The sequence below is a fragment of the Myotis daubentonii genome, chromosome 1 (assembly GCF_963259705.1).
Source record: "Myotis daubentonii chromosome 1, mMyoDau2.1, whole genome shotgun sequence".
Lineage (NCBI taxonomy): Eukaryota > Metazoa > Chordata > Mammalia > Chiroptera > Vespertilionidae > Myotis > Myotis daubentonii.
In genome coordinates this window covers 230735541-230761142 of record NC_081840.1, presented here as the reverse complement: position 1 = coordinate 230761142, position 25602 = coordinate 230735541, and the positions used below count along the sequence as shown (strand labels likewise).

General features: G+C 55.2%; 1 protein-coding gene across 3 annotated transcripts in view; it reads left to right on the top strand.

Annotated features, from left to right (window-relative positions):
- Positions 1–25602, top strand: part of EVC2 (EvC ciliary complex subunit 2) — a 53877-nt gene that overhangs the window by 3138 nt on the left and 25137 nt on the right. For all 3 annotated transcript variants that reach the window (XM_059675890.1, XM_059675899.1, XM_059675881.1), the window contains exons 2-8: positions 3354–3422; positions 5418–5604; positions 6872–6981; positions 9618–9671; positions 11253–11387; positions 16525–16664; positions 24355–24679. In XM_059675890.1, coding sequence (XP_059531873.1) covers positions 3354–3422; positions 5418–5604; positions 6872–6981; positions 9618–9671; positions 11253–11387; positions 16525–16664; positions 24355–24679 — 1020 coding nt within the window. The remainder of the gene's footprint in view (positions 1–3353; positions 3423–5417; positions 5605–6871; positions 6982–9617; positions 9672–11252; positions 11388–16524; positions 16665–24354; positions 24680–25602) is intronic.

The following is a 25602-nucleotide window of genomic DNA, read 5'->3' as shown; positions in this document are numbered from 1 at the left end:
CCAGGCTTTAGGCCTGGGCAAGGGGACCATCATATCCCCCCAATCCCCGGCTCAGCCCCCCGCCCAGGCCTGATGCCTCGGCCAGAGGAGTTGATCCTCATCACCCTCCAATCACCAGTCACTGGATCGGCCCCTTGACCAGGCCTGAGGCCTCTGGCAGAGGTGTCAGGCCTGGGCAGGGGACCCCCAGCTCCCCGCGGTTGCAGGCTCCGCCCCTGCCCAGGCCTAACGCCTCTGGCTGAGGCATCCGGCTCGGGCAGCGGGGACCCGCAGCTGCAGCGGCCCCACGATCGTGGGCTCCGCTTTAGGCCCAGGCAAGGGACCCCTAGCTCCCGGGACTGCCAGCTTCGACCGTGTCCAGCTCCCATCGCTGGCTCCACCCCTACTTCCTGCTATCACTGGCCAGGGCGGCAAAGGCACCTGATTCTCCGATCATGGCTGGGGGGCAGGGCAAAGGCGGCCCCAGGGTTGCCTTTGCCCTGCCCCCCAGCTCTTAGCTCCCCCCTGGGTTTCCGATCACTGTCAGTGGCAGGGGGCTTCTTCCTGCTTTCCCTTTCGCCTCCCTGCATTGTGCCTACATATGCAAATTAACCGCCATCTTGTTGGCAGTTAACTGCCAATCTTAGTTGGCAGTTAACTGCCAATCATAGTTGGCAGTTAATTTGCATATAGCCCTGATTAGCCAATGAAAAGGGTATCGTCGTACGCCAATTACCATTTTTCTCTTTTATTAGTGTTGACTAGAGGCCCGATGCACGAAAATTTGTGCAAGAGTAGGCCTTCCTTCCCCCGGCTGCCAGCACCCGATTCCCTCTGGGACCTGGGACCCAGGCGGCTTCCCTCCAGCCCCAGCTTCATCTGGAATGACATCCAGCCTAATTAGCATATTACCCTTTTATTATTATAGACTAGAGGCCCAATGCATGAAATCTGTGCAAGAGTAGGCCTTCGCAGCCCCGGCTGCCTCAGGCCAAGGCAGTAGCCCCAGCAGCTGCCTCGGCCCTGGAGCCAACTCCCGCGGTCCCTCCCTGGCCGGCCACACCTGGAGCAGGACTGGGGCTTGAAGGGCGTCTGCAGAGTGAGTGGGGTCCCTCAGGCAGGTGGGGTCCCTCGGCCCGGCCTTTGGGGATCGGGCTGAAACCGGCAGTCCAACATCCCCTGAGGGGTCCCTGAGTGTGAGCGGGCACTCTGCAAAGTTGTTGTTGCTTGGCAGTTCCTGCTTTGAGTGTCTACCCTCTGGTAGTCAGTGCGTGTCATACCTACTGGCCGGTTAGTTGGTCGGCTGCTCGTTTAGCCTTTTATATATACAGTGGGGCCTTGACTTACGAGTGTCCCGACTAACGAGTTTTTCGAGATACGAGCCGTCTCGGCCGATTTTTTGCTTTGAGTTGCGAGCTAAAATTCAGGTTACGAGCCAGCTTCAGATACCCCACCGCTAGTTGGCGCAGCGAACGCCACAGTGAACGCCACAACATCAGCCCAGCATCACGTGTCTCACTCGTTCACTTTTTGATTTGGCATAAGAGTAATTTGAGTTACGAGCTCCGTCACGGAATGAATTAAACTCGTAAGTCAAGGCCCCACTGTATAGATTTTTGTTGATTTCAGAGAAGGGAGAGGAAGAGAGAAATATCAATGATGAGAAAGAATCATTGATCGGCTGCCTCCTCCATGCCCCCTACTGGGGATCAAGCCCACAAAGCAGCCATGTGCCCTGACTGGGAATCGAACTGTGACCTCCTGGTTCATAGGTTGACGCTCAACCACTGAGCCACGTTGGCCCAGCCAAGCTGTGTTTCTTAGCTGGTTGCAGGATGCTATGTGAGCATCAGAGGACTCGCCAGCCAGGACCCTGCGTGAGGGCTCAGAGACTGGCTGGGGTGCTGGCATGTCACAGAGCTGGGAGCATAGGGTGGGGCAGAGGCCTGGCGGCTAATGCTGCTGTGCGTGCAGGCGTCCTCAGGAGCATTGCTTCTCCTCTGTGCATCTTTGTGCCCCTGTGCAGCGGGAGGGCGGCGCTCTGGAAAGGGGGTGTGCATTGTGGAAGGATCATAGGGTGTGGAGTCACACAGGCCTGGGTAGAGTCCAAGCTTCCTGCCTGTGCAACCTTGGGCAGGTGAGCTAGCATCCATGAGCCTTAGTTTCCTCATCTCTCAAATGGGAGAAATAGAATTTGGGTACGGCCTGGCTGGTGTGGCTCAGTAGTTGAGCATCAACCTGTGAACCAGGAGGTCACGGTTTGATTCCCAGTCAGGGCACATGCCCGGGTTGCAGGCTCGATCCCCAGTGTGGGGCGTGCAAGAGGCAGCCAATCCATGATTCTCTCTTATCATTGATGTTTCTGTCTTTCTCCCTCACCCTTCCTCTCTGAAATCAATAAAAATATCCTATATAATAAAAGGCTATTATGCAAATAGTCGCCATGCCCTCATGCATAATGACCGGTCAGCAGGAGGCTGCGTGTGCAGCAGGCGTGCGCGGGTGGGTGGGGCTATGTGCGTGACTGGCTTCATCGCAGAGCACCTCTCGGTCCCTCCTCCGGCACCTCCTCCCTCTGGCTCCCGCCGGCTCCTGCGGAAGTGGCGGGCGGCATACTGTGTGCAATTTTGCGCGCCGGGCCACTAGTATTTTAAATAAAAAGAATTTGGGTATATAGAGTGATGGGCATACACCTAGCACAAGGGAAATAATAGCCATTATTATAGTTACTGACCTCACTGAGAGCTGCCCTGCCCGGTCTGTGATTCAGAGGGTGTAGGTAAAGGGTGTGTCCTTATGGGGGCCAGGCCTGGGTCAGGGGGCACGTGGCAAGGGCAGAATGAACACATTGTGAGGATGAGGGGCGGCGGGGCTGGCGTCTGGTGGGCGAGCCCTGGCTCTCCATTGGGATTTTCCAGGGGAGCCATGGCAGGGCTGGAGGGGGCCAGACCTGGGCGCCTTCTCTACGTGGATGATGGACCAGCTGACGGGAGGCTGCCCCGTGCACGGCGACCCGCGTCCACTCCGTCACCGCTGTGTGGGCTGGTGTACCCCGTGGGCCGACACCCAGGAGGCGTGAGCAGTCAGTAATGCCTCCGCTGAAATGCCAGCCCTGGTTTGTGGCGTCCCTGTGACAGCGGGTGTCGCTCCCATGCACCCAGACCAGGAAAAGCCCGCATTCCTCTTTCCTCCTGGGTTTAGGTTCCCACCCTTTGCTGCTCTTTAAAAGAAATCTCCGAGGTTACATAAGGCAGTTGCTGGACTAGCAGAAGGCATTTCTTTACCCCCTCAAAAGTGCACCTTGCACTTTTCCTAAATGCGTGCGGCATGACATGGGGTTTTTTTTTCCTAATAATCTCTGTATTTCCTTGTAGCGTGGAGACATTTCAAGAGACACTCAAGGAACTTCTGAGGACGGAGTGGTTTTTCAGAAATGTGCGGTGGTGAGTGCTCGGAGGGGGCTCACACTCGGAGGGAAGATAATTGGGTTTTGCCCACATCATCGATGAGCGAGGTGACACATTTAAGAACGGTGAGACCGCTACCCAGGTCTGGGCACGTGAGTGATGAGCTGACATGATGAGGGATTTACATCTTATTTCACCAGGGCTAAATTTTTGGGTGACGATGAAATTATTGTTAGTGAAAATCCACTGGGATCGCTTAGCGTGGGTTTTCACGTGGCTGTGGTGCTTGACAGGTTAAAGAGTTATTTAGCATCTTCTAGGTCTTTAATCCTACGAGACGGCTGTTGCATCATCCTGTGGTGGGGCCTGCAAGCCCACCCTCAGGCTCCGTGGTTCAATAGAAGGCATTACCATCCTAGCCAGTTTGCTCAGTGGGTAGAGCATTGGTTCCCGGACTGAAGGGTCGCTCCCCATTCAGGGGCATGTGCCTCAGTTGCAGGCTCGGTCCCTGGCCCTGATCGGGGCATGTGCAGGAGGCAACCAGTTGATGTGTCTCTCTCACCTCTAGGTTTCTCTCTCTGTCTCTCCCCCTGCCTTACACTCTCTAAAAATCAATGGGAAAATACCCTCAAGTGAGGATTAACAAAACAAAACAAAATAAAACAAAACTAAACAAACAGGAGGCCTCACAGAACTCAGCAAAGAGGTTGTGCTCAGCAAAGGAAAACACACGTGGGGCAGCGTTCCGGAGGGATAGCTGCCCGCTGCCCTCTCCTGGAGAATTGAATGGACAGCGTTTAATCTTCCAGGGAAGTGTGATATCAGCCAGCGGGCTCACCTGAGCCTTGGTGTCCCGGATTTATATTGGGGTGGGTCAGCTACTGAGTCTCCAGCCCGCCCAGAGGTCATCATGACACAGCGTGGCCCGAGGCCCCCACCAGGAATCACACTCCCTGTTGTAGTCCGAGGCCACAGGTATCCACAGGTGTGTGAACACCCCCTTCCAGGCGGTGTTCCAAGGGCGTTGGAGGTCAGTCCTGCAGGAGCTGGTCCAGGACCAGCCTTCCCTTGGGATGTGCAGGGTGGGGCAGCCCGAGCCCTCTGAGCGAACCCTTGCGCACAGCCCTCATCCTGTCCCAGGCCAGCGGGTGTCCTGTTCCCTGCCCCCTACAATGAGTGCTCCAGTCCCTCCATGTCCTAGGATGTTTTCTCCACGTGCATGCAATCTTAAGTGTGCATGTGTGTACTTGTGTGTATCTGGACCCACACCTTCCTCTTCCCCCTACACAGGTGGCGTGCACGGCACATAGTCTCCGACCTGCTTTCTGCACTTGTATCCCTGAGTCACTTTCCTGGGGACATGCCGGGCAAAGGAGGGGTAGGGAGGGTGGCAGATGAGTGAGAGAGGGGAGCAGGGTGAGCTTGCAGAGCCCAGGTGGGGAGCCCAGCTGTTGGGCACTGGCTGCTTCCAACAGCCAAGCCAGACGTGGCCGGGAAGAACCTGGAGGGGCACAGGCCTGCAGGCAGGAGCCCAGGTCGGGCGACGCTGGAGACCAGGTGGCAGGCAGAGGCCCCGGCGGGCTCTGGGGCCAACTCTCCCAAATCAGGGAGTGAGACAGCCCACTGTTTGCTTCTCTCGTGGCACCCAGTGTCGCTCTCCCCAGCCTGACTTTGGTTCTGTGCCGGGATGCTTTCTCCGTTGGAACGATTTCACTGTATCCCAGGGTCCCGGTTACTGCAAACTGTCGCCAGGCCGCAGCTTGGCTGTGCCAGGACTCTCCCGGGCCTCTGAGATCAGCCTGGGGGATTCTCAGAACCTCTGTGAGGCCCTCATGCCCTCTGTCCTAGGGGCGTTTTGTGCCATGTGCATGCAAGTATGAGCAGTGCACACGTGTGTGCCCCTCCACATATGTATACACACGTGCATGCGTACACGGACCTCTGCCTAACCTAACGCGCCCAAGTCGAGCCGGAGCACCATTTAGGGAGAGGGCCTTGTCACTGAATCTGCCCTCCCTCCATCCCGCCCAGGTGTCGGGGCCAGGCGTGGCGCAGACGGCCCGGGTGCGTCTGCTGGTGAACAACACCGCGGCGCCGGGGGCCGCCGACCTGTCGGATCTGCTTTTGCTCGACAACATCACCGGCCTCGCCGTCAGGGAGTCGGCGGGAAACAAGACGTCGGCAGGGCTGCAGGCCTTCAGGCGGCGGTTTCTGCAAGGTGAGGCAGCGGGCCGGGCAGGGAGGGAACGGCAGGCTCTCCGAGCACAGGCGTGCGCTTAGACACGGCACACGTGTTCTCCCAGTTAGTCCTCCCGGCGGATGGGCCGTCAGAGGAGGGGACCGCCTGCCAGTATCAGCATCTGACAGACTGGATTTGTTACTTCACTTATAGAGAGAGAGGATTTGGAGAAAGAGTCTTTAAAGTATTATATATATTCCATTCTTTTTAAAAAAATATTTTTATTGATTTTAGTGAGGAAGGGAGAGGGAGAGAGAGATAGAAACATCAATGATGAGAGAGAATCATGGATCGGCTGCCTCCTGCACACCCCCCACTGGGGATCAACCCCGTAACCCGGGCATGTGCCCTTGGCCGGAATCGAACCTGGGACCCTTCAGTCCACAGGCTGATGCTCTATTTAGAGCCAAACCGGCCAGGGCTATATTTCATTCTTATTTCAAACATGAGCAAAGATGGATTTATAGTGAACCCCAGTGCATCCATCACCCATATGACCATAATTGCCATCACTCAGTAAGCGGAGCCCGTTCCGGGATATGCCAGAGAGAGGTGTGAGTACAGAGAGATGGAGCCCATGCTAGGCTGGTATAGCCTGTCGCACAGGGAGGCGAAGTTGGAGGGCATGCGTACGTAAGACCTGCAGGCCCTGGCTTGGCGCCGCTTGCTGTGTGCAGACCCTGCTGCCTGGCAGTGTCCATCCGGCAGTGGGTACCCTGTCACCAGGGCCCACAGACCTGCAGATGCCTTCCCTTAGTGTGGATGGGATGCTGGGATGAACACATCCCGCCTGGATTCCGAAGCAAACAGGAAGGTTCTAGATTTCCTATGAGAGTGAGCTGAACACATCCTACACTGGGAGACAGACCCCGTCTAAGGCAGTGCTGGCGGGGGAAGGCAGGTATGGCATCACAGGAGCAGAGAGGGGCTCCTGCCCCTGGCACCTGCCCCCAGCCCCTCCCAAGGGAAAAGCCAGGGCGCCAAGGATGGGCATGCTCTACCGTTAACAGGTGGGGGAGTCTCAAAGGCTCCCCTGCTGCCCACGTGGGCCTCGGTGGCCACCTCCTCTTGAAGACGTGGGTGTCTGGGGGGGGGTGGGACATGGGTGCCTGGGGGTGTCGGGTGTGGCTGTTGGGGTATTGGGCGTGGCTATCTGTTGGTGGTGGGACATGGGTGTCTGGGGTGAGGTGGACGTGGCTACGTGGCAGAGGCCCTGTCGTGACCCCTGTGCCTTCTCTCTGAGCAGTCGGAGACTCCTTCTCAGTCAGCTACACAGCCTCGCTGGAGGCCGGGGACCTTGGCCGTGGAGAGGTCCTGGTGCTGCCGGCGCTGCTCACCTTCCAGAGCGCCTCCGCGGTGCGTATGGCTGCGTCGCTCTGCTGTCTGCCTGCTCACTGCCCGGGAGGTGGTTTTAGCAACATCCACACGTAAAGCACACGATCTGTTCCTCCCTCCCCTGACTCTTACCCCCTCCCTCCCTCCCTCCCTCCCTCCCTCCCTCCCTGCCTCCCTTCCTCCTTCAATGACATCAAATTCTGGATAAGTGCACAGGCCCAGGCATCTCACACACTTTGCCGGGAGCCTGGGGCCCTGAGCCCCTCGTTATGACCCCGAGTGATGGCTGAACACCGTGGGCCTGCGCAGACTTAGGAGGATCACTAGTGCTAGATTTTGATGCTCGTGCCGTGCCGTTCTGTGTGCAGAACGAGCGTCCAGCCAGTGGCCTTCACCCTGGTTGGTTTGCGGGAGCTGTGTGACCAAGTGCGGCGGATGAGATGGCTTAAAACAGCAACTTCCGCCCTCACACCGGGAGGCTGGAGTCCGAGGTCAGGGTGTCCGCAGGGTGGTTCCCTCTGAGGCCTGTCCCTCTGTGTCCTCCCCTCCCCATAAGGCCACCAGTCTCACTGGACAGAGCCCACCCTGATAGCCTCATCTGACCTCAGTGACCCCTGAGAGGACCCCATCTCTAATCACAGTCACATCCTGTCTCACTGGGGTAGGGCTTCACCCTGGGGATTTGGGGGAGGGGGAGGGCGGGGCACGGTTCAGCCCAAGCATTCACCTTTCTGTTAATCCCCGTGGGCGGGGAATGCCCTGGTTGTGTGGCGTGTGCCCGGCGCTGTGCACACCCTGGAGGCCTGGGAGGGGGAGGGTCCGTCCTTGTCCTCAAGCAGCCCCCGTGCTAGTTGCTTTGGCCATTCAGTTCTGGCGTCAGCCCCTGGAGAAAGGATATTCACGGGCCTGGGAAACAAGGCCAGAGGGGACGCCCAGGTCACAGGGCAGCATCCAACTCAGACCCACAGCTGCCGGGCCCTTGCACCCGAGGCTGACGGGCCTGCGTGTGGCGTTGCTGCTGCAATAGGGGGAAGATTCCAGAAGGGAAGGGCCGGATACAAGGAAACGATATGAAACTGTTGGAAAAGACAAATCTCTCAGAAAATAATTCAGTACAAAGTCAAGGATGGAGGACAGAGAAGAGTAAAAAATAGAGATAAAATGGCCTAGAGGAAGCACTCCCGATGTCAGAGGCCTGGCAACCGGGTGCGTTAAATCAAGTCTCAGATGACAGGGTTGTCAGAGCCAACATTGCAGCTCGGGGCCAGTGGCAGCGCAGCCCGGGTCCTGCAGGGAGGGCCCGGCCGTGCCTCTGACTTCACGCGCTGACCGCTGACTTCACGCGCTGACCCCTGACCTTCACGCGCCGACCCCTGACTTCACGTGCCGACCCCTGACTTCACGCGCTGACCCCTGACTTAACGCGCTGACCCCTGACTTCATGTGCCCACCCCTGACTTCACGCGCTCACCCCTGACTTCACGCGCTGACCCCTGACTTCACGTGCTGACCCCTGACTTCACGCGCTGACCCCTGACTTCACGTGCTGACCTCTGACTTCACGCGCTGACCCCTGACTTCACGCGCTCACCCCTGACTTCACGCGCTGACCCCTGACTTCACGCGCTCACCCCTGACTTCACGCGCTCACCCCTGACTTCACGTGCTGACCTCTGACTTCACACGCTGACCCCTGACTTCACGCGCCGACCCCTGACTTCACGCGCTCACCCCTGACTTCACGCGCTGACCCCTGACTTCACGCGCTGACCCCTGACTTCACACGCTGACCCCTGACTTCACGCGCCCACCCCTGACTTCACGCGCTGACCGCTGACTTCACGCGCCCACCCCTGACTTCACGCGCTGACCCGACTTCACGCGCCCACCCCTGACTTCACGCGCTGACCCCTGACTTCACGCGCCCACCCCTGACTTCACGCGCTGACCCGACTTCACGCGCTGACCCCTGACTTCACGCGCTGACCCCTGACTTCACGCGCTGACCCCTGACTTCACGCGCCCACCCCTGACTTCACGCGCCCACCCCTGACTTCACGCGCTGACCTGACTTCACGCGCTGACCCCTGACTTCACGCGCTGACCCCTGACTTCACGCGCCCACCCCTGACTTCACGCGCTGACCCGACTTCACGCGCTGACCCCTGACTTCACGCGCCCACCCCTGACTTCACGCGCTGACCTCTGACTTCACGCGCTGACCGACATGTTTCCCAGCCCGGAGTGTTTGCCGTGAGCCCGGTGAGGACGCCCGTTTTGCAGGGCGAAGACCAGCCCGCGGCGCTTGAAGCTCCTGTCTGCTTGGGCCTTGGGTGTCGGCAGACAGGGCGGCCCGAGGGAGAGGAGCGCGCAGCGTGAGCGGGTTAGGACCTGGCCGTCGCGCTCGGCCGCCGCTGGCTGCCAGGGTCTCAGTGAGGACACGGGGCAGGAGCCACAGCGCCTCTGGAGAGCAGGCAGCTTCCCAGGTCCCACCTCCCCCCTGACGGGACTGTATGACCCCTGCACGTTCTGACACCCCAACAGTCAGGCCCCATTGGGCTCTGGGTACAGAGGGTGGGAAGTACACCAAACGTTACCCCACGCGTCAGACTCCAAAACCCGCTGACCGACACGTTTTTTGATTGTTTGTTTTCTAGAACAGAACACAGCTGAGAGCCCTGCTCACCATCACAGCCGAGGAAACAGTAACGGTAAGAGGACGTTCCAGCCTGGGCGCTCCTGCTGCCCCGGTGTGTTTATGCCCCCGGGGTGCAGTCCCCTCTCAGAACCTGGGGATGGGGGTGGGGGCGGCCGTGCCCCACAGCAGGCTGGGGCTGCGTGCATCTGAGGACCCGGGGGCAGGGCTCCTGGGGGAAGGTCCGCTCAGGCCGGAGCCCGGGAGACGGCTGTGGCATGAAGACGACAGCCAGGCTGCCGGCTGTGCATCCCAGGCCCACTGCGGACCAGCTCTGGGCTACATGCGTGTCTGTGTGCATAGATATTATTTTTACTTTAATGAAATTGGAATTTTCTTGTGTATATAGTTTTGTGTCTTCTTTAAAAATGTTACATTAGGACATAAACATTATACTATTAAAAGTTCAGCACACACAAATCAGTTGCATGTCTGTCCACTTACAATGAACAATACAAAAAGAAAATCATGAAAATTTCATTTACTGTAGCATCAAAGAGAATCGGGTACTGGGCAAGAAACTTAACCAAGAGGGGAAAGACTTGTACACTGAGCACCACAAAGTGCCGCTGCGGGAAATGAGAGGAGACACAGCTAAGGGTTAGGCCATCCTTGCACGAGGACCGGAAGACCTCATGTTGTTCTGATCTACAGATTCAATGCAATTTCTGTCCAAATGCCAATGGCATCTTTTTGTAGAAATAGGAAAACCCATCCTAAAATTCATATGGACTCCCAAGGAACTCTGAATTGCCAAAATAATCTAAAAAAGAACAAAACTGGAAGTCATACACTTCCTGGCTTCATAACGTACCACAAAGCTAGTCATCAAACCTGCAGGGTACTGGCATAAAGACAGACATGGACCAATGGAATAGAATCAAAAGCCGAGGATTAACCTCACACGTATAGTCAAATGATTTCCAACAAGAGCGACAAGACCATGCAATGGGGGCAAGGACAGTCATTTCAACAAATGGTGTTGGGGAAACTGGATCTCCACATGCACAAGAATGAAGTTGAGCCCTTATCTTACGGCATCTACCAAAATTAGCCTGAAATGATCAAAGACACATGTAAGATCTAAAACTATGAAACTCTTAGAAGAAAATATAGAGGGAAAGCTTTATGGCATTGGATTAGCAATGATTTCTTGACTATGACACCAAAAGCACAGGTGACAAAAGGAAAAATAGTTAAACTAGACTTCTCTTAAGGCAGTGGTTCTCAACCTTCCTGATGCCGTGACCCTTTAATGCAATTCCTCATGTTGTGGTGACCCCCAATTTCACTGTTACAGATTGAACATAATGAAAGCATAGTGATTCATCACAAAAACAATGTGTAATTATAGATGTGTTTTCCAATGGTCTTAGGCGACCCCTGTGAAAGGGTCGTTCGACCCCCAAAGGGGTCGCGATCCACAGGTTGAGAACCGCTGTCTTAAGGGCACCAGCTAGTAGGTGGCAAGCTGGGTCCAACCCCAGCTTAGTCTTGCTGACTCCTTGCTTGTTCTGCTATAAGTAGGTTGTAGCTCAACTTGAAAGATGTAAAGTGTGACCGCAGGTGAGTCCCTGTCACGCTCCTGTCCCCATAGGTTCTACCAAACCATGGCCTTCACGCAGCCGGCTTCTTCGTGGCCTTCACCGTCGCCCTGGTGCTGACCTGGGTCGCGCTTTTCTTCATGGTTCGCTGTCAGTGTTTCAAGAGACGCATGTTCACCGGATATCAGGTGAGTCTCCGCGCGCATCTTCTTCCCGGGGGGTCGTTTGCTCGGTGATGGTTGTGAAGCTGAAGTTTATCCTCCAGTTCAATGGGTCTCAATCCTGGTGGACATCAGAATCCCCTGGGGAACTACGGGCAAGCGCTCACGTCCAGGCCCCTGCGAGTGGCCAGTGTGGAGAGCCCCTGCAGTCTGGCTGAATAACTGAGTACCCGCCTGTGTGGCCAGCTCCGCCGTCTTGCCACACCCTAACTCGGGTCCTGCTCCACACTCCCCGCTGAAATGCCGTTGGAGAGTCACTTCCTCCTCGGGGGGAAGCCGGGCTCCCTGGCACGGCTTATATAGCCCCCGGGCCCTGCCTCTGCCCGCCGCTCCTGCCACTTTCCACCTCACTGCAGCCGAACCCTCCCCTGTGACTTGGCATTCTCTGGGAGTGCCGAGCCCTCCAGCTTGCCTCAGGGCTTCTTCGGTCTCTGCTCCTCATTGAGCCTAATTTGGACCTGTCCTTTAAGACTCAGCTCGTGCCTTGCCTGTCCCTGGACGTCAGCACTGGCCACTTCCTGGCTGAGTTAGGGGCTTCTCCCTGGGTCCCACACTAGGTTCTGTAGACCCCATGCAGCACTGCCCTCATCTGTTGGGCCCCTCTGAACTCCTCAGTCTCCGTATTCCTGTCTTGGTCTGGGTTCCCCCAGAAGCACATCCTGAGACCAGGATCCAAATTCAGGTAGTTCATATGTGAAGGGACCCCAGGGAATATTGATGAGGGCTGGGAGAATGAGGCAGGAAGGGAAGGCAGCCAATCCAGTTACCCCTGTGGGCACCTGGAGCTTTATTGTGCTCAGGAACTCTGGGGACAGTGGAATGAACCTCAGGGAAGGAGCTGGGGTATTTATCCACCAAGGCCCAATGGTTATTGGTTGAGGCCAAGGTGGGGGGCAAGATGAAGGGTGGTATTTCCCAGGCACGGGTCTGAAGGCTGGTGGATCTTGGGCTGGTGGGCACCGAAGTGGCAAGGGTGAGGGAACATGGGCAGAAAACAGATGGTGTCTGCTACATCCCCATTGCCCACGACAGAGCCTGGTGCCTAGAGGGCACTCAGTACATGTGTGAAGGAATGAATAAGGCCTCAGGCAAGCAGTCACTTCTATCTTACAATTCTGTATTCTGATCAGAAACCTGCCAGATTCTTGATGTGGAAGTCATCCGCCGACTATATTTTCCTTTACATGATGATGGTGATGGTGGGGATATAGTTAGTGATGATGATGGTGATGGTAGTGATGGTGATGATGATGATGGCGATAGTGATTATGATGTTGGTGATGGTGGTAGTGATAGTAATGATGATGGTAGTGATGGTGGTGATGATGATGGTGATAGTGATTATGTTGGTGATGGTTATTATGATGTTGGTGATGGTGATGATGGTGATGGTGATAGTGATTATGATGTTGGTGATGGTGCTAGTGATGGTGATGTTGATGATGGTGATAGTGATTATGATGTTGGTGATGGTAGTGATGGTAATGATGATGGTGATAGTGATTATTATGTTGGTGATGATGGTGATAGTGATTATGATGTTGGTGATGTTGGTGATAGTGATTATGATGTTGATGATGGTGATGAAGATAATGGTGATAGTGATTATGTTGGTGATGGTGATTATGATTTTGGTGGTGGTGATGATGATGGTGCTAGTGATTATGATGTTGGTGATGGTGTAGTGATGGTGATGATGGTGACAGTGATTATGATGTTGTTGATGGTGTAGTGATGGTGATGACGATGGTGATAGTGATTATGATGTTGGTGATGGTAGTGATGGTGATGATGATGGTGATGGTAGTGATGGTGATAGTGATTATGATGTTGATGATGGTGATGATGATGGTGATAGTGATTATGATGTTAGTGATGGTGATGATGATGGTGCTAGTGATTATGATGTTGGTGATGGTGTAGTGATGGTGATGATGGTGATAGTGATTATGATGTTGGTGATGGTGATGATGGTGATAGTGATTATGATGTTGGTGATGGTGGTAGTGATGGTGGTGGTGATGGTAGTGATGGTGATAGTGATTATGATGTTGGTGATGGTGGTAGTGATGGTGGTGGTGATGGTAGTGATGGTGATGATGATGGTGATAGTGATTATGATGTTGGTGATGGTGGTAGTGATGGTGGTGGTGATGGTAGTGATGGTGATGATGATGATGTTGGTGATGGTGATGATGATGGTGATAGTGATTATGATGTTGGTGATGGTGGTAGTGATGGTGGTGGTGATGGTGGTGATGGTGATGATGATGATGATGATGATGCTGTTGGTGGTATTGGGGAAAGCAGGACAGCACTCACTGAGTGAGAGGAGCTGTGTGGGACTGCTGCCAGAGGCATTGCTGGGAGTCAGTGCTTCTTCAGGGCCATGGAGGGCTGGAGCTGCTGTTACCCAGAGGCCCAACAACTTGGAGGAACAGCTGTCATCTTTCTCCCTCTTTATATTGGGGAAACTGAGGCCCGTGAGGTTAAACAACTTGCTTTAAGTGGCCAAATGTAGGCTGGCTCCTGGGGGTCCCCTCTCTCTGGAGGCTGGAAGGCTTGCCCCCTTGTTCAATTTGCTTCTGCTTCCCCAGAGGAGAGAATTGTCGTTTCAGTGTGAGGTCAGCCCACAGTCTCCTTGGCAGCAAGAGTGAGGAGAAAAATGGCCATCTCATCAGGCGTCCTGCTCACTCTCCCGAAGCTGTTATCAGTCACAGAAGAACAAAACTCATCCTTCACTTTGATGTACGAGCAGGATTCATTTCCTGAAGATTAAAGGCTGATCATTACACCCGCGGAGAGGAAAGCAAAGTGTGAATTTGATTTAAGGTTGAAAACACTTGCGGTATTTTTTTTTTTCCTGCAGCACAGAATGAAATCTTTTCACATTTTTCTCTGTTTTTGCCAGCGTGGTGGCAACTGATAAGACAACATTATGTAAAACCGAAGAAGCCTTTAGGGTTAGATTGTCTTGGGATCAAATACCCACCTGGCCCTTTATGATCTGTGTCAACTCATATAATGTTACTTCACCTCTCTGAGCTGCAGGTTCCTCATATGTAAAGTGGGGGCGACAACACTTACTTTGTTGTGATAGTTTCATGATATAACACATGCAAGGCACAGGGGCAGGAATTATTGTTAAATGTTAGCTATAGTTATCACCCATTTCTGCAGAATTAATATTGGGGACTGCCGGAAGCCAATTCCAGCAGGTCATAATTGCAAGAGTTTCATCAAAAGGTTGATGGAACTTGGGGACTCAACAAGGGCTGAGTCACATATGTTGTCACCTGTTGGGAATGGCTGATGGCATTTCCCCAAACCTGAAAAGGGATGATTGCTTGGCTGCCAGACAGCTCAGGGCATCTTAATCTACATGTTATTGCCTCCTACTGGCCAAACTCCTGAACAGCCAGGCTAATTCTCCCCATTCTGACAATGGACTCTGTATACGTAACCCTGACCCTCTGAAGTGTGTATCTCCACCTCGCTTCAGGACAATTTGTGTTAATAAAAAGCATGGTGTCCTGATACAAGGAGATCTTAGTTCCTTTTAGCTAAGCTCCCTGACCCCCATATGCCTTTCAAAATTATGCTTCGTCTCTGGACTCTAAGTTACACACAGCCTTCTCCAGATTGCTGAACCCTTCTTAATGCCGGAACAAGAACCCCGGCAGGAACAAAACAGACTTGTCATCGATCCCATCAGAGGGTTGGGCTTAATTATTTCTGATGTCACTTCAATCTTACAATTGTATATGCTGATTAGAAACCTGGCAGATTCATGATGTTGAAGTCCATCTGCCATCTGTAATTTTTCTCTACCCGATGGCGATGCCAATGATGGTGGTGATGGTGAGGATATGATGGTGATAATGATTATGATGATGGTGGTGATGGTGAGGATATGATGGTGATAATGATGATTATGATGATGATGGTGATGGTGAGGATATGATGGTGATAATGATGATTATGATGATGATGGTGATGGTGAGGATATGATGGTGATAGTGATGATTATGATGATGGTGGTGATGGTGAGGATATGATGGTGATAATGATGATTATGATGATGGTGGTGATGGTGAGGATATGATGGTGATAGTGATTATGATGATGATGGTGGTGATGGTGAGGATATGATGGTGATAATGATTATGATGATGGTGGTGATGGTGAGGATATGATGGTGATAATGATGATTATGATGATGGTGGTGATGGTGAGGATATGATGGTGATAGTGATGATTATGATGATGGTGGTGATGGTGAGGATATGATGGTGATAATGATGATTATGATGGTGGTGATGGTGAGGATATGATGGTGATAGTGATGATTATGATGATGGTGGTGATGGTGAGGATATGATGGTGATAATGATTATGATGATGGTGGTGATGGTGAGGATATGATGGTGATAATGATGATTATGATGATGATGGTGATGGTGAGGATATGATGGTGATAGTGATGATTATGATGATGGTGGTTATGATGACAGTGATATTAATGATGGTAATGATGTGGTGGTGGTGATGGTGGTGGTGGTGATGATAGTGGTATTGTGATGGTGATGGTGAGGATGGCGATGATGGTGGTGCTGTTGGTGATGATGATGTTGATGATGATGGTGATGGTGGTGATGGTGAAGTATTTGTATAGGTCTTGACTGGTTGCAATGATCTATCCCAATGGTCGGCAAACTGCGGCTCGTGAGCCACATGCGGCTCTTTGGCCCCTTGAGTGTGGCTCTTCCACAAAATACCACGTGCGGGCGTGCACGTACAGTGCAATTGAAACTTCATGGCCCATGCGCAGAAGTCGGTATTTTGTGGAAGAGCCACACTCAAGGGGCCAAAGAGCTGCATGTGGCTTGCGAACCGCAGTTTGCCGACCACTGGTCTATCCATTCATTGCTTTGTTTTAGCCACATCACTCTGTGCAGGGCTCCTGGAATCATGATCCTATTTCTTTGATGAGTTTACCCTGCTCACAGAGGTGAGGCCTATGAGTCCCCACCTTCCCTCCTGACTTTCCACACGCGACATTTGCGACAAGGCCTACTCAGTTGTTTCTGCAATTCTCCCGAAGGCTCGGCATCAGGAGAGCAGGCTGGAGCCCTCCCAGTTCACGGCGGCCGACGGTGTGAATGAAGATCTGGCTCTGAATGACCAGATGATCGGCATCCTGTCCTCAGAGGACCCCGGGAGCATGCTGCAAGCCCTGGAAGAGTAAGAATTCTAATCCCATGATGCTTTCTTAGCTGTGGTGAGTGGCTTAACGGGAGAGGCCTGAGAGCGAACGCTGGGCACCTTTCATTCATTCATGAACTCATGCAGTCACTCATTACTCAGTAGTCATAATTGAGCAACTGCCATGCACTGAACGCTATGCTTGGTACTTGGGGGAAGAGGTGAATAAGACATCGTTTGTGCTATGAGACAGGCTGACCTAGTGCCCGTCAGAGTTTGATGAGCAGCACGCTACGGGGAAGATCAGGGCCAGCTGAGCCCAAAGAAGTGATTGCCTCTGAGAGGGTCACGGGAATGCTCCCCAGAGCAGGTGGTATTATTATTATTTTTTTAATATATTTGATTTCAGAGAGGGAGGAAGAGAGAGAAAGAGAAACATCAATGATGAGAGAGAATCTTTGATCAGCGGCCTCCTGCACGCCCCACACTGGGGATTGAGCCCACAACCTGGGTATGTGCCCTGACTGGGAATCGAAACATGACTTCCTGGTTCATAGGTCATTGCTCAACTACTGAGCCACACTGGCCAGGCTCCCTGACTGATTTTTGACAAAGGGCATTTGCTTGGCTTGTGTGGCTGTTTCTCTGGAGGCCAGCTCTGCGGAGAGGACAGGAGGAGGGGATATTTCCTTTGATTGTTGTTGTTGTTAATCCTCGCCCAAGGATATTTTTTCCATTGATTTTTAGAGAGAATGGAAGGGAGGCAAGGAGAGGAGGGGAGGGGGGAGGGGGCACATCGATTGGTTGCTTCCCGCATGATTGAACCTGCAACCCAGGTCCGTGCCCTTGACCGGGGATTGAACCTGTAACCCTTAGGTGCACGGGCCGATGCTCTGACCACTGAGAAACACCTGCCCGGGCTCCTTTGAAATTTATATTAGGCTCCCTGACTGTTGCCCTGATGGAGGTGGCTCAGCCCCAGGCATGCTGGGTCAGGAGGAAGGAGGAACAGGGCGCCACTGGCTGGTCCCGGCAGGGTTTGAGCTCGGGCCTCGCTCTGGCCTGACCACCACCAAGCATCTCTTGCCCGAGATCTTCCTTAATTCTGGCAGCAACTCTCGGGGGGACGCTGATGCTCAGAAAGGTTTGTTGGTTTTACCCAAGGTCACACGCGTGGTCATGGGTTTGGGCCCCGCCCTGATACAACAGCTTTTTAAAAAGCCTGAACTTAGGTTTTCCCAGCGAGGCAAGGAAAATGAGAACGGAGTTCCAGGCCTGCATTTGTTTCCTGTTAGTCGTAGGAAGCTTATCGCTGTCTTTTGATGCGACCAGCACCGCCTTCTGAGCTCTCAGAATTGTGCTTCGTGCAAAGCAGGGGTTCCGGGCGCCGTTGCTGAACGGCGCCTGCTGGAAACGGGTCTGTGGCGCCCGTGGGCTGCGCTCCTGTGACCGCTCTTTTGCGTCTACAGAAACGCCCCGAGCTGTGGCTCTGTTCCTCCTCTCAGACCTGAGGCCGCTCGCCCAGGTCTCCGTTGTTCGCTCGTCCTTTGGTTGGGTTCTTGGTTCGCGGTGCGGTGATTTCCAAGTGGATCGCTCGGGCAGCAGCTCCCGCGGGGGCTCCTTCTGCGTGGGCGCGGTGGCAGGCGGCGGGTGCTCCAGAGTCCTGGCTTCTGTCCCCACCAAGTTCACGACAAAATACAGGCGCGTCCCCGGCAGCTGCGCACGCGTCCCCGTGGCCAGGGCAGGGCAGCAGCGGGAGTGGCTGCTCTAGTTCGGGGGCTCGGGGAGGTCCCTCCAAGGGAGGTCGGCTGCATGGAGGCTTCAGTGACGGGCACTCCGTGGGGGCAGCATGTGCAGGGCTCAGGGGGAGGCATTTGACGATCAAAAAGAGGACAGGACAGCCCGGCCAGTGTGGCTCAGTGGTTGAGTGTTGACCTATGAACCAGGAGGTCACGGTTCGATTCCCAGTCAGGGCACATGCCCGGGTTTCAGGCTCCATTTCCAGTGTGGGGCGTGCAGGAGGCAGCGGATCAGTGATTCTCATCATTGATGTTTCTATATGTCTCTCCCTCTCCCTTCCTCTCTGAAATCAATTTAAAAAATATAGTAAAAAAAGAAGCCAGGGTCGGTGGCAGGAGCCTGGGGAGGTGGCTGGAGGGTCACACAGCCAGTGCGTGGTGTTACCTGGAGCAGCCCCGCCTCCGGTCTTTATCCTAAAAACCAGTTTTCTTCGTGTCGCACAGGCAGTCCAAGGCACCCAGCCTGCTTGTGTGTTTTTGTGACGCCGTTGTAATGTGGCTGCCCGTCCAGGCAGTCAGTTCACACGGACGGGTCTCCGATGTGTCTCCGATGCCGCGGACGGTGCCTGGCGCACAGTGGGAGCCTGTGGGGTGGGAGCCACCCACAGTGATGGCCGTGATGGACAGTCACTGTCCGGTGACTTTGACAGCGAAGGTTGCGAGAAGCTTTGAGGTTTCTCAAACCAGAAGATAACCCAGCACGTCCCAGGTGTGACGCAGCCTCACAGGTGGCCCAGCGCTCGCCCGAGGACGTCCGCTGTGTCTGGGGACACCCTCACGGGGGGGGGGGGGGGGGGAGGGCGTTCTGCCACCCACACACGGCGCTCCCCCACGACTGTCCATCCCTCGGCTGCTCCCTCGCCCCTCGCTCAGCGTGGAGTGCGGCCGTCCTCCCGGAGGATCCCCCAGGATGTAGGCCTGTCTGGTGTCCGCCTACGGGCTCATATGTGTCGGTGGAATCGAGGCGTTCGAGGGACAGTCAGCAGGATGTGCCGATGGTTGGGAGCGGGGGGTTCGTGAGCCGGCGTGGCTGACCCTGAGTTTCAGGCCGAGCAGCTGGGGGAGCGCGGGGGGAGCCACTCTTGTCGGGCTTTAGGTGGCGATGCCTGGGAGACCCCGAATGGAGGTGTCAGCGGGCAGTCGCGTGGGTCTGTTCTCAGAGAGTTCTGGGCTGCAGATGGGATTGAGGGAGGAACCTCCGAGAGAGGACAGGGAGGAGAGGGAACCGGGATGGGGCCCTGAGGAATTCCCACGTTTAGAAGTCAGGGACCCGGGAGGGCGGGGAAGTCAGGAAAGCGAGAGAAGGGGGTCCAGAAGAAGGGGTGGGCAGCCGTGCCTGACGTTGCTGGAGTGTAGTCACCTGAGGCCGGAGGAATGCCTTGACTTTCATGACGGGGACGCTATGGGTGACCAGAGCAGGTGTGGGGGAGGCAGGGGCAGGCGGTGGGAGCAGTGACGGTGACAGGTGAGGGCTGCTGTTAGAAGGTGCATTGCCGTGGGGGAGCAGGGGTGGAGCGGTGTGACCATCAGATGGGTGACAGGTGACTAGGTCGTTGCTAGGTTTCTGGAGGGTCTACATCAGGGTTCACCTAGCCCAGCGGTCGGCAAACTCATTAGTCAGCAGAGCCAAATATCAGCAGTACAACGATTGAAATTTCTTTTGAGAGCCAAATTTTTCAAACTTAAACTATATAGGTAGGTACATTGTGATTAACTTAATTCGGGTACTCCTAAGGCTTAGGAAGAGCCACACTCAAGGGGCCAAAGAGCCGCATGTGGCTCGCGAGCCGCAGTTTGCCGGCCACGGACCTAGGCCACCAGACGGCCAACACAGCGTCCTTGCTCCGCTGTCTGGTGAAGGTGGGCAGCAGCCCTTCCCCACACCTGGGCCTCACTCGCCACTGGCTTCCCTGCAGGGTGTGGGGTTCCTGCGTGTCTGACCAGCCAGGGAGGGATTTTTATGGGGGACAGAAGAGGACCGCTCCAGAGCAGAGCAGCTGTGATGCCTCTGGTTCCCATGGCAACCCGCACTGTCATCTTCCCAGCAAGGGAAGGCTTCGCGGAGGAGTCCTGTGTCCAATGAACACCTGTCTTCTCTCAGCAAGGGTGGACTGAGCTCCCGCCGAGCGCCTGGCGCTGTATGCGGTGCCAGGGAGGTGGCTGAGAAAAGCAAGGCCCCCAGGATGCCCATCGCCCACAGGGAGAAGCAGCGCACACAGACACACGGGGCAGTGAGACAGCAAGAGCTGGACTAATGCCTCCTCCCCACCCCCTCCCCCACCGGCCCCTCTGCTGTGCTCCGTGACCTTTGCAGACGGATGTTCTGTCTTACTTGGCATCTCCCCTCCCAGACACCCCATCTAGACCCTGAGGTTCATCCTCCTCTTAGCGGTTTCTTGGAAATAAAAGGAACCCCCTCAGCTGTTGGGAGTGCCCCCTCGCCGAGGGGGTCGTAAAGAGCTCTCCTCTCCCCCACCCTGAGCTCTGGGCCAGCCAGTAAACAGACAAAGAGCAGGAACGTTCTCCAACCTGGCTGCCATGGCTTTCTAGCTCAGAAAAGCCAGGCTGGCGGAGGTGGCCTCTGCCTGCAGGCATAGCTCCACAGCGAGACCCTGCAGGCCTCCCCGACCACCAGGCCCACAGCTGCTTGTGCTGAGTCCCAGCCCCCAGCCCCCAGCCCTCAGCTCGTCCTCTGGAGCCAGAGGAGGGAGGGCACACACCACCTCCCAGCAGAGCCCCTTAGATCAGTCTCACCAAATGGTGCCGTGGAAACCCCCTACAGGGCCCCTCCTGCCCAGAGAGACTTGCAGGCCGAGGTTCCGTGTGTGGTCAGCTACCAGGGAAGCAGTGGCTTAGACACAGGCATGAACTTCAGGTAACTTCAGGGGGGGTCATTGCGTGTGGCTGGGTGGATGAGATGGAGAGGGGTTCAGCCAGGTGTGGGGCTGGGCTGCCAGGTGTGGGGTTGGCTGCCAGGTGTGGGGGCTAGACTGCCAGGTGTGGGGCTGGGCTGCCAGGTGTGGGGGCGGGGCTGCCAGGTGTGGAGCTAGGCTGCCAGGTGTGGGGCTGGGCTGCCAGGTGTGGGGGCTGGGCTGCCAGGTGTGGGGGCGGGGCTGCCAGGTGTGGAGCTAGGCTGCCAGGTATGGGGCTGGGCTGCCAGGTGTGGGGGCTGGGCTGCCAGGTGTGGGGCTGGACTGCCAGGTGTGGGGCTGGCTGCCAGGTGTGGGGCTGGGCTGCCAGGTGTGGGGGTGGGCTGCCAGGTGTGGGGCTGGGCTGCCAGGTGTGGGCTATGGGCTTTGATTTGGACAGGGGTCTGGCAGCTGCCGCCGAGATCAGACCTGTTCGCACCCCCTCGCCGCTTCCATTCCAGTGGGACCCTGGGCTCCTTTCCTTGTGAGCGCTCACTCACCCAGGGGCTCAGTTCCGATGTCTTTGCTTCCAGGAAAACTTTTGCTTTGCTGTTTTTGCTATTCTTTTCTATTTTTTCACAAACACATAAAAACATCCAAGATGTTCGGTTGACGCTCACGCGCTCAGGTGTCTTTGGGGGACAGCCCCTCCTGCCCACTGCGGTCTGAGTGAGCGGGGATGCCAGCCTGAGATGCCTCAGTTGTCACGGGCACCTGGTGCCAGGGGAGGTCAGCGGTCCAGTGGGTGTATTGCCACCGAAGGTGACCAGTGTGCCTCCGTGACAGCGCCAGGTCAGCCCTGCGCCGCCCTCTCCTGCATCCGCTCCTCTGTTCCCTCGCCAGCCCCTGTCCCTGAGCAGGTGCTCGCCCAGGGCCATGGGCCAGGCCTGCGGGTGCCCAGGAGGTGCGGGTGCCCAGGTGGTGCGGGTGCCCAGGAGGTGCGGGTGCCCAGGAGGTGCGGGTGCCCAGGTGGTGCGGGTGCCCAGGACCATGGGCCAGGCCTGCGGGTGCCCAGGTGGTGCGGGTGCCCAGGTGGTGTGGGTGCCCAGGTGGTGCGGAGTGCTCCAGCTGCTAGTGCTCACCGGTCATGGAGGGACAGACCCATAGACAGTTCTGCGAGGCGGAGCGGGAGCGGGTACGTGTTGGCGCGAGGTGGTAGGAGGAAGGGTAGAGCAAAGGCCCTGGAGCCACACGTCTTGGCTTCAAATCCCAACTCTGCCCCTGAACAGCTCCGCTGCTTTGGATGAGGAATGTCAGTTTCTGTGCCTCGGTTTCCCCAGCTGAGCAGGAAGGGTGAGCGGCCTGAGAGTCCGACAGCTGCCAAAGCAGAGCCGCGCGCAGAGGCAGGTTCCTCTCCGCAGGGACCTGCACTTGACACGGGGGATGGGGTTCCCGTTAGCCAGTCGGGGGACGGGGCTCAGACAGCAGACACCTCGGGCACCCAGTTCGGAAGGGGTGAAGCCAGATTGGAAACTTGGGGTGTGGGACTCCAGGCCCGTTATGCTTCCAGACGCAATGAGGTGAGGTCAGAGTCAGAAGGGAGGCAGGAGGAAGTTAGCGGGAGGGGGGCGGGGGTTGAGGTGGAGAGGAGCTCCCGCGCCTTCCTGTCTGTTCCAGAGCTGGCTGTCCTTCGGGCCTGGCCAGCAAGGGGGGGGGGGGGGCGCATAGGGGGCAGTGACATGGGAGCCCCGGGTCAGGAGTGAGCGCCTCTCCTGCATCTGTAGCCCCTTCAGGGAGTCGCTCACGGCCGGAGAGGAGCCGATGTGCCTTCTCAGCAAAGATCTTTTTCTCTTTTTTTTGTTAATCCTCATTTTCCCATTGATTTTTAGAGAGAGTGGAAGGGAGGGGGAGAGACACAGAGAGAGAAACATCAATGTGAGACTCTGGCTGGCCCCCGACTAGGTCCGGAGATCAATCCTGCAACCTAGGTCCATGCCCTCGACCAGAATCGAACCTGGGACCCTTCAGTCCGAGGGCTGACACTCATCCACTGAGCCAAGCTGGCCGGGCGTAAACGAAGATCTGTAAGAGAAAACTAAAAACTACGGCTTATCCTAACTTTCACTGATGTTCTGCTCACATACAGTAACTATTTCTCCTCCGTTACAGTTGTGACAGTGAAGATATCAGGGGGAATTTCCACTGTCCAGCCCCTCACAGGACAGTATGTAAATATGATTTACAGCCCCCACCTGGGGCCTCACCGCAGGTTGTCTCCATGGAGACGGCCCCTGGAGGCAAACCTCATGCTCACTGCCACGGAGATGGCTTTTGTGGGTCTAATACACGCACAGAGCTGACTCGTGGGCGCGGGATGTGTATTGTAAACCGTGGCCAGGGCCCTTTCACTTCCCTTCGGAGTTAATTCTCCTCCACCGCCCTGATTACCGACCCTCGCTCACAGTTCACATTCAGGAGAGATTTACTGCCCGAGCATCACGTCCTGTCCGGTTTCTGCTCTGACACCTTGCTTGCCATTTGGTGAAAACGTGATTAATTTTTATATGAAATAAATATGAAAAAGAACACGGACGTCCTTTTCTCTCTTTTAAAAAAAATGTTTGTATTGATTTCAGAGAGAAAGGGAGAGGGAGAGAGAGAGAAACATCAATGATGAGAGAGGATCATTGATCGCTGTCTCCTCACATCCCACACTGGGGTCAGTTCCTGGTCAGGGCATATGTCCGGGTTGTGGACTCAGTCCCCGTAGGGGGTGTGCAGGAGGCAGCTGTTCGATGCTTCTCTCTCTCTCTCTCATTTGATGTTTCTCTCTCTCTCTCTCCCTTCCTCTCTCTGTAAAATAAAAACATTTTTAAAAAAAGAATCTGCTACTCAGCCACTGGTGTTCAGTCACTGGATGGGGCAGAGGGAGGGAGGAGGGGAGGGGGAGGAGGAGGAGGGAAAGGGAAAGAGGGAGGCCTGACCTACAGATAACAGGAAACCGCAGAGCTTTCCCAACCAGGGCCTCTGGTTCTGTCGGACGTTAGGTAATGGAACTCTCCCGACCTGTGTGTCTCCCAGGTTGGAGATTGCAACCCTGAATCGGGCCGACTCAGATCTGGAGGCTTGTCGGACCCAAATCAGCAAGGACGTCATCGCCCTTCTGCTGAGAGATCTGAGCAGCGGGGGCCACCTCACCCCTCAGGTGGAGAGGAGGATGGGTGCCGCATTCAAAAAGCAGTTTCTGATGCTGGAGAAAGAAATACAAGAGGAGTATGATCGCAAGATGGTGGCTCTGACGGCTGAATGCGACCTGGAAACAAGGAAAAAGATGGAAAACCAGTTCCAGAGGGAGGCAGCGGCGATGGAGGAGGCGGAAGAACTGCTGAAGCATGTTAGCGAGAGGGTAAGGCCTCTCTCCTTCCTCTTGGGGAATCATCATTTATCCATTCATTCAGCCAGCAACCTACCCACCCATCCATCCATCCATCCATCCATCCACCCACCCAACCATCCATCCATCCATCCACCCAACCATCCATCCATCCATCTATCCACCCACCCACTCATCCATCCACCCACCCACCCATCTATCCACCCAACCATCCATCCATCCATCCATCCATCTATCCACCCACCCACTCATCCATCCACCCACCCACCCATCTATCCATCCATCCATCCATCCATCCGTCCATCCATCTATCCCCCCACCCACCCATCCATCCATCCACCCACCCTCCCATCCATTTATCTACCCATTTATCTATCCACCTACCCAGCTATCCATCTACCCACCCATCCACTTATTCATCTACCCATCCATCCATCCATCCATCATTGTCTATACATCCATTCATTTATCTATCTTCCTGTCCATCTCCCCATCCATTTATCTACCCACTGTGTGTCCATTTAGGCACCCACCATCCATTCATTCATCCATCTGTCCATCTGTCTGTCTACACATCCACATGCTTATCCACCCACCACCCATCCATCCATCCATCCATCCATCCATCCATCCAGAATTCATTTAGAAAGCATTTATTAATCTCTTACTGTCTTTAGGCACTGGGGTAGGCCATGAAGGTACAGAGAAAAATGAGACATGGGTTTTGCATTAAAGAAGTCTGTAGTTTAAGAAGGATCATTACATATAAAAATGTGACATCGTTCACTGTGTTATGGCAGAGCTATATCCACGGTGCCGTGGGGGGACCAGGGGAATAGAAAGGCTTCATTCCCAGGAGGTCGCACCCACAGCGAGGTCGCGATGCCAGTGTGCACGTGTGTCCTTCAACTGCAGTCGCTAGAGCACAGCTCTCT